The sequence below is a fragment of the Podospora pseudopauciseta genome (genome assembly GCF_035222475.1).
Source record: "Podospora pseudopauciseta strain CBS 411.78 chromosome 2 map unlocalized CBS411.78m_2, whole genome shotgun sequence".
Lineage (NCBI taxonomy): Eukaryota > Fungi > Ascomycota > Sordariomycetes > Sordariales > Podosporaceae > Podospora > Podospora pseudopauciseta.
Window position 1 is genome coordinate 3,332,557 of NW_026946663.1, and position 12,970 is coordinate 3,345,526.

General features: G+C 51.8%; 5 protein-coding genes across 5 annotated transcripts; 2 read left to right on the forward strand and 3 right to left on the reverse strand.

Annotated features, from left to right (window-relative positions):
• Positions 1 to 148: 148 nt before the first annotated feature.
• Positions 149 to 1,792, reverse strand: ubp10 (Ubiquitin carboxyl-terminal hydrolase 10; the record flags this gene model as incomplete). Its single annotated transcript, XM_062909964.1, has 1 exon — positions 149 to 1,792. One exon carries the CDS (start codon positions 1,790 to 1,792, stop codon positions 149 to 151), a length of 1,644 nt encoding a protein of 547 aa, XP_062768820.1.
• A 332-nt stretch (positions 1,793 to 2,124) lies between these two features.
• Positions 2,125 to 5,345, reverse strand: QC763_209190 (uncharacterized protein; the record flags this gene model as incomplete). The annotated part of the gene is made up of 2 exons (XM_062909965.1): positions 4,810 to 5,345; positions 2,125 to 4,755 (listed from the first exon to the last, which is right to left on the reverse strand). The coding sequence occupies exons 1-2, from the start codon at positions 4,876 to 4,878 to the stop codon at positions 2,125 to 2,127; spliced, it is 2,700 nt and encodes an 899-aa protein (XP_062768821.1). The 5' UTR covers positions 4,879 to 5,345.
• Positions 5,221 to 7,334, forward strand: KTR4 (putative mannosyltransferase ktr4). Its single transcript, XM_062909966.1, has 3 exons — positions 5,221 to 5,787; positions 5,848 to 6,727; positions 6,783 to 7,334. Exons 1-3 carry the CDS (start codon positions 5,637 to 5,639, stop codon positions 6,937 to 6,939), a joined length of 1,188 nt encoding a protein of 395 aa, XP_062768822.1. The 5' UTR covers positions 5,221 to 5,636; the 3' UTR covers positions 6,940 to 7,334.
• QC763_209210 (uncharacterized protein) lies at positions 7,265 to 9,156 on the reverse strand. Its single transcript, XM_062909967.1, has 2 exons — positions 8,709 to 9,156; positions 7,265 to 8,395 (listed from the first exon to the last, which is right to left on the reverse strand). Exons 1-2 carry the CDS (start codon positions 8,755 to 8,757, stop codon positions 7,356 to 7,358), a joined length of 1,089 nt encoding a protein of 362 aa, XP_062768823.1. The 5' UTR covers positions 8,758 to 9,156; the 3' UTR covers positions 7,265 to 7,355.
• A 210-nt stretch (positions 9,157 to 9,366) lies between these two features.
• On the forward strand, positions 9,367 to 12,520 carry QC763_209220 (uncharacterized protein; the record flags this gene model as incomplete). Its single annotated transcript, XM_062909968.1, has 3 exons — positions 9,367 to 9,985; positions 10,049 to 10,998; positions 11,057 to 12,520. The coding sequence occupies exons 2-3, from the start codon at positions 10,831 to 10,833 to the stop codon at positions 12,518 to 12,520; spliced, it is 1,632 nt and encodes a 543-aa protein (XP_062768824.1). The 5' UTR covers positions 9,367 to 9,985; positions 10,049 to 10,830.
• Between the last annotated feature and the right edge of the window lie 450 nt (positions 12,521 to 12,970).

Consider the following 12,970-nt stretch of genomic DNA (forward strand, 5'->3'; position numbering starts at 1 on the left):
TCTATGCAATTTTTATGTGCTATATTTCCCATGTTTGCTGCTTTTTCCTAGCTTTTTAACTGTTTCCGTACTGTAATCTGGTATCATCAATCATCTTCTACACCGTACCATTCAACCCCAACCTCTCCATCCCCCTCATCACTCCTAGTCACGCCATCCTCCCCTTCCCCTTCCCATTACTCCCCCCCTGCACCCTAGGCCTATCCCTCCTCTCCCAAACCTGCAAATACGTCTCCCCCAGATAAAGCAGCTCCTCCCTAATCTTCTCCACAAACAAATCCTGCGCCACCACCCACTCCCCCTCCCGGCTCTTGTCCCTCAGCTGTACCTTCCACGTCTTTTTTTCCTCCCCCACCGCGCTATCCGCCACATCCTCCTTCTGCCTCACCGCCTCGTGCACCACATTCGCGACCAAATCATACCATATCGGCTCCCCCGGCTGGCAGTGACTAGGATCAGGCTCAACATACGGCCCGACATCCAAATTCCTCGCGTCAAACGTCACAATCGTCGGGTTGCGCTCAGAGACAAACTTGTTTTTGGAAAAGCGCTTCACGTGAAAAACGAGGAACGGCGGGAGGGGGTGCATTAGTCTGTATCGCTTCCGCTGGGCGTTGAGTTCCTGGGCTTTCACGCCGTTGTATTTCGCCAGGAGTAAAGACAGTGGGACTTGAGGAATAATGTTGGCTTCTTGTTCGTCCTGAAACAAAGGCGCGGGAGGGAGGTCCAAGGTGAGGAGTAAGAACCGAGAGATGTCCGTTTGGACTTGGGTAGACTCTTCAAACCGTAACCTGTCACTCGCGTCGGCTTTGGCGGTGATGGCTTGGGATTCTACTTTTAGCTTTCCCTGAAAGATGTGCTGGATGGGGGAGGAATGAGGTTTTGTCTTTGAGCCGCCTAGGCCGAGGTGGAGGTTGTTGAGATACCATGATAGGAATTCTACCGGGTCGGATTGGGCCGTGAGGGTGAAGCGCTTGTTGGAGCGGAGGGAGATTTCTTGAAGGAGCTCGTGGGGGGAGACGTGGGATTTGAAGGCGCGAGGGTTCCAGATTTTGCGGAAGAGAATTGAGGTCCGTTTGACGAGCTCGTCGCGCTTGGAGAGGTCTTCTAGAAGGAAATAATTCCGTAGCGGGGAGACGTGGGAGAGGGATTGGACTATGACGTTGAGGTAGTCGTTTTCTTTGATGTTGTTCATTCCTACGAAACCGGGGGTGTATTCTTTCCCGAGGAGGGTTCGGGAGGTGCGAGGTTTGCGATCGAACTCGGCGACTTCTTGTCGGGTGTAGCGTGGATCGGAGACGTATTTGATGTCGTCGAGGGACTTGCTCATGACTTCGTATCCTTCGGGTAACACGTACACCTTTTGGGTGCTCATGTTGATGTAGACGTGGTGGTCCTCGTCGAGCGCGTGGAAATAGGCGTGTGACTTTGGGCCACGGCCTTGGAAGTATTTCCCGCATACTAAGCATGCGTATACGTTGATATTAGACAAGCTGATGGAACACAGCTTTTCGAAATCAAAGTCGAGGACGTTGCGATCGATGGTGTCGAGGTACAAGTCGTCGTAGCCTGCTGTCGGTGCAGCTTGTCTGATGGGCGCCTTTTCCTCCACTTCATCGTCAAAATCATCGCCCTCCTCCTCGTCTTCTATCCGTTGCAGTCCGTTCGTGTGGTTATCATCTCCGTTTGCGCTGGGGGTTAGGCTCTTGGTGTAGTCGTCGAATCTGGACTTCTTGGAGGCTGGTGAGCCTACTAGCTCCTCGAGAGCTTCTGACGCCTGACGCTTCGACATCTCTGTATGTTTGGTGTATTTATGCGACTTGGATGATGGTGCATGCCGTCGGCCGAACGCGAAATGCGCTTGTTGAGGCGTTGATGGACGTTGTCGTGCTTTTCCCCCAGGAGGACCGCGAAGTTGAGCATGGGCCTCCGGTCAATCAATTCAATCGTCGGAGCAGCCCCACCAAAGCTTTGGCCGCCACACAACCGTGGCACGGCCTACGTGTGACGCTTGCCCAAATAGGCAGTTTGTGGACTAAATTTCGTGCCACGTCTCACACCAGAGAGGACGTTGATGGCTAGGGGATACAATGTAGGTATACTATGGTGGAAACTACTACGCTATCAGTCCTTGATCCCAACCTCCAACATCTCGGCCAGCAGATCCCACTTCACGGCTGCCTGTTCCTTGCTGGCCCTCGCCACGCCTCTGAGCCCCCCAGCAACGAACCTCAGGTGTCTCTCAAAATCACCTTGATACTCCTTCAACAAGACATGGTGCGGTTTCCCCTCGTTAACCTTTGCGCTCTGTTTGATTTTCCACTCCAGACCTTGGTTTTCCTTGTCCGAGTCATCGTCTTCGTCATTTCTTCTCTTTGGATTCGGTGTTGATGCCGCACATTTGGCCTTGGCTTTCACTGGTGAGGTGTAAGGAGAAGAGATCACCGATAACCTTGTAATCTCATGTTCCTCCTTCTCCAGCCTCGCCATTTCTACTTTCTGCGCGTCTGCAACCTTGATAGCCAGATTGAAAATGTCCAGCATGCAGTCCCGAATAGGCTGCAATTTGGCACCATGGCATGCTTCATGGATGATTCTGTTCACAAAGTTGGCATGGGCTTTGATCATGTCGTCCACATCCCCCGCATCTCCCAAGTTAGCTCTTAGTTTTGCTGTGTTAGGAGCCAGCACGAGTGTCGTCAAGTAGGTAAGGATGGCGTCGCAGAACCAGAGGAGTTTCGTTCGCAGCATGTAGTATTGCCCCATTGGACCCGTCGCAGCGAGGCTTCCACGGGGGTGGAAATTCTTGACTGGATGCTTCAAGACATGTATCGCTCTGCGGACCTGCAGCAAAAAGGTGAATATCGTCTGATATCCCCGTATTGACTCCTCTGTGACTACAATCTGCACTGGCCAGTTCAGACGATACCCAAGACGGATAGCGGGAAGGTTAACTCGAACAGAGCTCCGGCCAGCAATGGCACTGTGAACAACGGTACGAGGATCGATTTCGGCAAAGATGCGGTAGTTGTCGATAGATGCCGAGAAAGCCTCCTGAGCAATCTCGGTCAACGTAAAACGATCTTTCCAGCTGCTGCTAAAGTTGTCGAGGTGTCTGAAGACAGCCGAGGCCAAGGCGTCGGATTTGGAGCCGTCCGACATGAGGTATACTTCTTCAAGCATGTCTAGACTCTGGAGCAGTCCATAAGAGTTGTAGAGTAGCTCTTGAAGAGTGGCCGCTGCAGTGTGGTGCTTGCTCTGGATCCAAGCATCAAAGGCGGCGCTGAAGAGCTCCGAAAAGGGGGCGAACTCCAGGTGGTCTGGGCAAATAGTAGCAAAGTCCATCTTGGGTTCGTCTGTTGCTCGGTATTTGCTGGCGGCCGCATGTCGCTTCATGTTTTTCAACACCACAATACTTTTGCCCGCAGTGAATATTCTGTGGATAGCAGGTTTGAGAAAACGCGGTGCGTGCAGGTGGCCTTCTGGGGAGCGCAGCATGTTGAACTGTCCCTTCCAAATATGAGGCAACGGAAGCTTGGTAGAGGACTCCGACACAAAAAATGTTCGGTCCCCGGGCAGAAGTCTTCCTTCTTCCATCCACAGGCGAATTGGCTTGAGATAGACCTGAAAACAGTCGAGAAATAAACCACCTAAAAGATGGTAGGTGTCCCGGTGCGCTTGGAGCTGAGCCATCCCCACCGCATCGTATAGTAGCTCAAGATATCTGAAGCCATGAGTGCTGCTTTCCTCCTGAAGCTGGCGGATGATATCCGAGAGCGCATAGAGTGGTTTCAGAATCGGTTGCACTTCGGTCAAGATGCCCACCAAGCTCACCACCATATCCTCCTTAATCGCAACATATCTGCCTTGAATTCTCGCCAACTTTCCGTCGAGCGAGGTCAGGGCCTTTTGTAGAGAACTCTCAAAGACCTGCAAGAGAGGCGACTGTGCTTTCCTTTTGGAAAAGGTTCGTAAAGGTGCGAGCTTAAGACCGCACTCAGCAAAGGAGTTAAAGAGAGCGGTTGATGCTTCCGTTGAAATCCCCTGGAGCTGGTAGAGCGGATTTGGGCTACAGTCTGCATCGAAAAAGGTTGTCGGTAAGCCACTAAGCATAAACAACACCTCTCGGAGCAACTGCAATGTTGATATGGTCACTTTTTCAGGCTGTTCTCCTCCATTTTTTGTTGAAGCGTCTCGCCATGACAGTGCTTCCCTGACTTGTTGCAGCAGCTCTTCTCCTTGGGGTTTGAACGCACTGTCCAATGCTGTGCGTGGTGCTCTGTCGTCTACCGAGGAAACTGATGTGAGTGATTCAACGGAAGCGACCGTTCTGAGGTCGGCGACCTCTTCGTCGTCACTTGAATCTGGGGCGTGGCGGTTGAAGAGCCAAATGTCTCGTTCCTGTACCCAACCATCTTCTCTGGCAATGTCTTTCCATGTTAACTTTGGTGGGGGTATTTCCTCGGGTTCAATGAGCGCGTCAAGCGCAGTGAGGTCAGTCTTTTGAGCCGGCTGGTCGGCGAGCTCGAGGAGAAAGTGGAAGACATCAGGCGTAAATTTGTTGTGGTGCGGTTCCAGTGCCTCGAGTCGCTTGCGAAAAGCATCTGCAAGTGCATCCCTTCCAACGACACGGAAACGTTCCTCCAGGCCCTTGAGTCTGTCTTCGACCTCAAACTGATTGGTCCTAAGATAAGTATGGTTGCGAAGAAGACGGAGAACAGCCTCCCGAAAAATATCTCGGGTCTCTTGATCAGACTTATGTCGTGTTAGTCAAACTGAAGATCACAGCCAAGCCTTGGTGGAACTTACTTCGGGAATCCCAACGATGGCGTCCACCAGTTCATCGGTCGAGGCCCCCAGTTGCGCGAGAAAAGCCATGCTGGTCTGGTCTCCCTAAGCGGAGCATTCTGCCAACACGGATTTCAAAAACCCAGATGCCGCCTCAAGGTCAAGGGGTGGATGCAGGCTCCGCGCTGGTTCACTGTCCGGGGATGTTTTGTTGTTTTAAGCTTTCTTGGGTGGGACGCGAAATGGGAGACCACTTTACGCGGTACCCTAGTTACATGCTGAAGTGGTTTGGGAATAACCGACACGAGATGCTGCAACACCACACCTTGTGTTCCAAGTCCACACGAGGTAACGTGATGGAAAAGAGACCAGAGGCTCTCCAATGCGAGGCTTGTGATGTTTATATCTTTTTCGACTCAAAAGAGAGTTAAAAATCGTCAACTGGTCAAAGTCTTCCAGAAGACTTGAAGAACCCTACGCACGGGCCACGAAGATAAGAGCTGATCGTCGCTTATCGCTGACATCAAACCGCCTGCCGCCCCTTTTCGTGAATTTTTCGGCCCGCATTTGGTTCCACTGCGCTGGGCGCTGCTTTAATTGCCATCCACCCAGTCCAACGTGCCGAAGGGACCAGCCAACGGCTGATTTGAACGACGCAGCTCGGGTTTGGCGTCACAACCATCAACCAACAAAAGACACACTCGACCGACGCTTCAAACACGCCGTCACGACCATTTTGACCTTTCTAACACCGAAATTACATCACAGGCTCCAAGGCCGTATTCGCCAGCAGTTGACACCGATACGAGAACCCCACGACATACCGACCCCTCGGCGGATTCGCAAGGATGGCCATTGCTCGCCCCGTAAGGGTCCTGGGCTTTGCGGCCGTGGTGATGTGGTTCTTCTTCATCTGGCAGGTCCTGAAGCCGACATCACCACCAAAACACAAGGCCAAAGAGATCATCAAGTCATTCGAACGAGATCCAAACCTAGACCGTACGCCAACCCCATTTCCGATACACCATGGCATCGCGCGCTGACACTGCTATCAAACAGCAACGGGAGAGCCAGAAGGCATTTTAGTTCACGCATCCGAGGAATATGCACCCGGCCCCGCGGGCACCGCCCGAATCAATGCCACCCTACTTGCCCTCGTACGAAATGAGGAGCTCAACGACATGCTCTCCTCCATGCGCGACCTCGAAAGAACATGGAACCACAAGTTCAACTACCCCTGGACCTTCTTCAACGATGTCCCTTTCACCGAAGAATTCAAGAAGAAGACGCAAGCTCTTACCAAAGCAGAATGCCGCTACGAACTCATCCCGAAGGAACACTGGGCTGTCCCCGAATGGATCAACATGGACCTCTATAAGGAATCCACCCAGATTCTCAAAGAAAAGAAGGTCCAATACGCCGACATGATTTCCTACCACCAAATGTGCCGCTGGAACAGTGGCCTCTTCTATCACCACCCTGCCTTGGCCAATACGCAGTACTACTGGCGCGTGGAGCCCAAGGTTCACTTCTTCTGTGATGTCGACTATGACGTCTTCCGCTACATGCAGGACAACAACAAGACCTACGGCTTCACCATCAATCTTTATGATTCTCCCGACTCGATCCCTACTCTGTGGCCCGAGACCCTGAAATTCATTGCCGAGCACCCCGAGTATGTTCACGAAAACAACGCCATGGACTGGCTGACGGATAAGGTCCGCCGGCCAGACCATAACAAGAAGGCTAATGGATACTCGACTTGCCACTTCTGGTCGAACTTTGAGATTGCCGACATGAGCTTCTGGAGGAGCAAGGCGTATGAGGATTACTTCAACCACCTGGACCGGACTGGGAATTTCTTCTACGAGAGATGGGGTGATGCGCCGGTGCATAGCATTGGACTGGGATTGTTTGAGGATAAGAGCAGGATCCACTGGTATGTTGTCACTCTAATGGCTTTTGTGGGATATACGCTGACGAGTGACCGACAGGTTCCGCGATATCGGATACCAACATATCCCCTTCTTCAACTGCCCCAACTCGCCCAAGTGCAAGGGCTGTGTGACGGGTCGCTTCACGGACGGAGAGTCGTTCTTGTATAGAGAGGACTGCCGACCAAACTGGTTCAAGTTTGTCAGTCAAGGGTGATGAGCCTGACGATAACGTGGCTGCACTGTATACATTTTGATCATCGAGATCCTTGGCTTCTCTGGGACGGGGGTTTTATTTTGGATTATGACTATAATCATGCACTCACACGCCACACAGGGGAAGGCATTTGGGAAAGACTGAGCGACAAAACAGGTGTCTGGCGCAAGCGGGGATTTTGACTGGTTTATTGGCTATTCTAATGAGGCTGTTACATATACATACTACGCAAAAGGGGGGTAACGTTAGGAGTGGAAGGGAGGCTACACGGTTTGGTGTAGAGGGCAACAAAGAATTATGCAAGAAGTAAATGCATACAGCATGTTGTGTGAGAGAGGGGCTTCACTGTTCATGTTTTACTAGGTTAAATAGAAGAAAAGAAGATGCGACAACCAAACCTGGCTAATGACGTCTCTCTAGAGCTCGCCATACACGTTGACCACCCCACTGGTACCCCCAACACAGAACTGGTTCCCAAAACCCCCTTCCTTCCACGCGATACAACTAACCACATTCTTCCTCGCCTTTTCTTTCCCATCTCTCCCGATAGTAACCTTTTTGTTACTGGCATCACCACCCCAAGGCACCGTCACCGTGGCGACCAGCTTTCCAGTGAGCAAATCCCACGCCCAAATCTTGCCCTCCTCCTGACTGGTTGTTCCCGTCACCCCCGCCGCCTCGGAAGTGAGCTCATCCCCCGCAACAACATACCTCTCCTTCCCACCAAGACAACTCTGCACTCTTAATTCAGTGTTTTTCCAACCCGGGTGCTCGTACGTCTTTAAGCAAGTCCCATCCCGGCGATCAAACAGCCGCATCTTGCTGTCCAACCCCCCCACCAGCACCGTTTTTCCATCTTTAGACAAACTCAAGCTCGTGACCGGCGTGCCAATGACATCTGTGGTACACCGTCCCATACGAATGTCATAACTCCTCACTCTGCCGTCTACACTCCCGGTTATGACCTCTGGGTTCCCATTTTGGGGGACAGCAAGAGAAGTGATCGCGTCCTTGGCGTCGCTCAGTACTTGGACAGGTTTGTTGCTGTTGGATTTGACGTCCCAGATTCGGACGGTTGTGTCGTGGCCGCCGGATATGACGAGGCTGTCGTCGTGGCCGGAGAAGAGGACTGCGTTTACGCGGCCGGTGTGGGAGTGGGCTGTGGAGGCTGAGCCGAGGCGGCGGAGGGGGAGGGCGGTGGTTACGTCCCAGAGGAAGACGGTGCGGTCGCCGCCGGAGGAGGCGAAGCGGTCGTTGAGGGAGGAGACGCTTAGGGAGAGGACTTCGTAGGTGTGGGCGCCGGTGTAGGTTTGGATGAGGCGGCCGGTGGGGGGTGAGTTGGGGAGGGGGGAGGGGGTGGTGGAGGTGGGGTTGTAGAGGCGGATGGAGCGGTCGGAGGAGCCGGTTAGGATGTAGGTTGAGGGTGGGGAGGAGTAGGTTAGGGCGTGGATGGGGCCTGGTGAGGGGGTCAGTAAGTGGTTTCTTCAAGGGGAGGCGGGTCATGGTCGTTGTGAATGTCTCTGTCTGTCTAATCGGCGTGTTGGCGGGTATTCGTGAAGGGGATGAGGGAGAATCAGCATTGAATATGGGGGGGATGAGTGGCCCTAAGACAGCGATGATCTCAAACTGTTCATCGTGGACAGTCAGATAGCTCAAGGCTTGAAGTAGGGCTCAGCTCATGTAAGCCCATAGGGAGATGCAGTCAAGGGGGATCAATGTTGTGTGTAAGTACACAGAAGGGTGTCATCAAAAGATGATTTGTTACCTACCATTGGACCCGGCAAGCTGGGCTACAGGCCGTGTGGGAAATTCAGACATATTTCTTGATATCCAGATGTTCTTCAGTCCCTTGGCGTGAACCTCCACCACCAGTCGCCCCCCAAGCCGCTATCACTCCCTCCGAAGCGCAAACCAAATGATGTGTAATACTAAAGAAGCTGCCACTTTTGTTTGATAAAAAATATGCTGGGGTGGTATCCAACCAAGGGCGCCGTTCTCTTCGGTATGTTGACTTGGTTTGGGTTTAGTGATGATACGATTGAGCAGGCCTTGCACGCGATTACAGAGCTTTCGTTTGTAAACACATCCGGAGCGGTATAGACGGGTTTGTAATCATCAGCCGGATGACTACTGCAGAGACAGTTTACCGAATGGGTGGGTGAGATGATGGTGTGTGTGGTACAAGTCAACATATGAGGTCGTTGTGGGACCCCCACTTTTCTGTGAACTGAGCGCGGTTAAAAGTGGGGGGGCCGTTCAGCTCTCTTTGGCTTGTTTCTTGGCCCGTGAGATTTCGGAATTCGGAGGTCAACGGCAGTGTACTACACTAAGTATTTGCTGTGGTCAGACAAGTCCCGTCCCTTGTCAGATCCTAATTGGACTTTGGGCCAATCATTCTATCGAATACATCAACTTGCAATTGAGAGCTAGCCAACTCTAGTGTCAGCTATGCAGCGCTTATCATTGATAATAACTCGACTTCAGCCTGCTCAAACCTATGACTTCCAATTCCTATAAACCTGGAAGTCCTTGCATCAGAAATTGAGAAAGGGAAATAACGATCAGCTTGTTTGTCTCTTTCCAGTCTCTGGGAAGGAACTCTCCGAATGGGACATGTCCCGGTCGGTACCTCCACTTTCAAAGGATCAGATTTAGAAACCCCCCTCCGAGTGGGTGAATTTACGATGAGGTGATACCCAACAGATCAATCCAGTACCACCCCTTTCTTGGCTTTCTGCTGATATGCATTCTGCGTGTTCCGTGCATGGCGCATACATCTCAGGCATACCGCTGTGGGTCTTTCCACTGGCATCTATCAACCGGCACCGATCCTATGATCCTATCAGCAGAGTCTGTCAAGAACATAACATGCAACAGCATGGCACACTCTCCACTAGCGTAAATACAACACGGTGACACAACCTTATCGCTCCCCTACTATTGATCATCTATTTACATATACTTCCACTTCTTGGCTTTCTTGGTCCTTTTGCCCTCCAAATTGTCCGATCCTGGGATTTTTGCATCATCCATACTTCCTATCTAGGTAGGTACACCGTCAGATTCTGTCACCGCCTCGAACTTGTTACTGACATTTTTTTCTCTTCAGGGGCGTCAATGTCACCCCACGACTGCCCTGCTACCGTGATCCTTCAATACAGTCAAAACAAGCCGCCGCTAGTGGAGGCTAGCGCCTGCCCACCAACCCACGATGTCGCAGAGCAGACCACCTAAGACCGCAAGCGAACAGTCTCGCCCGCTTTCCACCCGCTAGCTATGGGCCTAAATGTAACGGCAAACCGTTGCTCAGCACTAAGGCCCGTTGTACATTATCATCGCAACAGGCAGCAAGATACCGGCCAGTCGGCTTTGACGTTTGTGGCTGTAGCCATGATGCGATTTGACAAGACGATGACAACCGCATTTTTCACCTTAACCGAGTATGCCATAAACACTAGTTTGGTAGCTAAGTGTCCTTATCGGTTTCGCCTCAAAGATACCTCGCAGTCTCGGCACTTACAACGCCCCTGCATTACATGCTTTGAATTCCTGACTTGTCTCAAACCGAGGTCTACGCTCTATTACTCGCAGGAATAAACCATCCGTCAGTCATGCATCTTGAGACAGACGCACAGAATCGAAGATCGACTCCTGCAGCGATGAGAAGCCCCTGTCCATTCCCAACCAAACTATCAGGATTCAGGGGTGTGCTTCCTGCTTATTTCCCGACTCATGGGATGCTTCCCGGTTGTATATAAGATGGCTTGAGCAGCGTTGCTCTGGAATGCTGTTTGTCGCATGACAACTCTGCTTGGTTGATTTGCTTTCTCCCAAATCATCGTTCTGGTCTGACATAATCACCTCTATCTACGCTGCCGTGTCTCCTATACAATGGCTCGCCAATATGACAACATCATATTTGACTTGGGCGATGTGTTATTCCATTGGGATGCAAGCACTGTTACTGCCCTTCCAAAGAAAACCATCCGCGCCATGATGAATACCACCATCTGGCTAGACTATGAGCGGGGCTTCTTGTCGCCGGGGCAGGCACACAAGGTATGTAGATTGTCTTTCACCCTCAAGATACATGAACAATGTTAACTCCCGACCTCAGCTGTTGGCTACCGAGCTAAAGACCACACCAGAGCTAGTGGCCGAGTCACTTGAGCAAGCTCAGTTGACACTCCGCCCTGATGCTGAGATGACAGATCTGATCCTAAAGCTCGCAGCAGCACGCACAAGATCGGGGCAAGCCAAGGTTAGGATTCTTGGTCTCTCGAATATTGCCAAAGACCACTTCATCGGCATTCAAAAGATCCAATTCCCGTGGCATCTCTTTGATCGCATCTTTACTTCCTGCGACACGGGAATGCGCAAGCCAGACTTGTGCATCTACCAGCACCTGATCAAGGAGACTGGGATCGACCCTGCTCGGACTATTTTCCTTGATGACCGTGTTGAGAACATTTTTGCGGCTCGTAGTCTCGGTTTGAGAGGCGAGGTGGTCGGTCGTCTGGGACCCGAAAGGTCGCAGTTAGTTCGTCTTCTTACGAACCTCTTACTGCCTGACGACACTATAATTCGCGCCGAGGGGTTCTTGAGGTCCCGAGCGGGTAACCACCTCTCTGAGTTCGAAGGGAAGGACGTGTCTTTCCGCGACAACTTTTCGCAGCTTCTTCTATGGGAGCTCACGGGAATGGAAGAGCTTGTGTATCTCACCTGGCCAAGCCGTCCATCACCTGAGGTATCTTCAGCTTCGTCACCGGTCGATACCATTTCCAATCCAGACTCCGCCGTGGAGCTACTCCTAGACGAGAGCCCCTCTAGCTCGTTCCCAAAAGTTAAACCCGCCACCACCTCGTCCCCTTTCTGGAATTACTTCTCCTCCCAACCAGTCCTCACAACCAACACGTTCCCCGCCGACGCAGATACCACGTCGATCGCTTACCTCAGCCTGCCAGAACAGCACCTCTCTTCGGTGGTGCCGCCATCAGAAGCCATGGCCGCCATGGCAGCCAACACGAGCGCCGATGGTATCATCCAGGTCTACTTTAGCTCTTCCCGTCCGCACACCTGCCCTGTAGTCTGCGTTAATGTCCTTCGGTTCTTTAACAAGTTTTCTTCTACTCCCGTTGAAACCGACGATCGCCTCAAGCCCACTGTTGACTTTGTCATCAACTCGCTTGCTAACAGGGCGTATGTTCACGGCAGCAGATACTACGTCCCAGAGGCGTTTTTGTATTTTGCTGCGCTGTTCTACAATGAGTGCAAGGGGAGTTCACCTGGTTTGTGGGGGAGGTTGGATGAGCATATGAATGGGGCTTTGTTGGAAAGGTTGAGGGTGTCAGCTGCGGGGAATGCGGCTGCGCTGGCGATGAGGGTGAGGGCTTGCCAGGTTGTTGGGTTGGGGAGGCAGGTGGCGAGGGGTGATTTTGAGGAACTGTTGGGGTTGCAGAGGGGGGAGGATGGGGGGTGGCCGGCAGGGTGGTTTTGCAGGATGGGGAGGACGGGGGATTCGATTGGGAATAGGGGGTTGACTACGGGGATGGTTTGGAGGGTTTTGAGGGATTGGTCGTGATTTTGGAGGACAGAGGCTCCAGTTGGGTGGGGGAAGTTGGACTTGTGAGTAGGGGGTAAGTAAACAATGATGGAGGCGTTGGCTGGGGAACGTGAGAAGGGGCTTCAACGAGGCACATCAAACTGTTTATATTGAAAGAGAATTTAGAGAAAATGATTTTTCCATCCATATTTCATTCTTTTCGAATGATATACATAATTCCATGGTGTTTCCATGTCTTGTACCTATGAGGAAGCTCAATTTAAAGTGTTTGTATTGCTACAGGTAAGCTCAGTAATGACGCTTTTGGGCTGTGTACCACCTATGTGCTCCCAATCAAACTGCATAGGTACCTTAGATAGTCACGCAAAAACTCTCGCGCTGCATGATCTCACAATGCTCTTCTTTTTTTCACGACAAATATTCTCCAATAACCCATACCGCCACCTATCAATTTCAGCAGTCACGCCT

Bases quoted from the DNA above. Each gene is read 5' to 3' on its own strand.
- QC763_209210 (XM_062909967.1), bottom strand. From the start codon at position 8,757: ATGTCTGAATTTCCCACACGGCCTGTAGCCCAGCTTGCCGGGTCCAAT. The intron at 8,396-8,708 runs GTAGGTAACAAA...CCCCCTCACCAG, and splicing joins CCAGCTTGCCGGGTCCAATG to GCCCCATCCACGCCCTAACC.
- KTR4 (XM_062909966.1), top strand. From the start codon at position 5,637: ATGGCCATTGCTCGCCCCGTAAGGGTCCTGGGCTTTGCGGCCGTGGTG. The intron at 5,788-5,847 runs GTACGCCAACCC...GCTATCAAACAG, and splicing joins ACGAGATCCAAACCTAGACC to CAACGGGAGAGCCAGAAGGC. The intron at 6,728-6,782 runs GTATGTTGTCAC...AGTGACCGACAG, and splicing joins GATAAGAGCAGGATCCACTG to GTTCCGCGATATCGGATACC.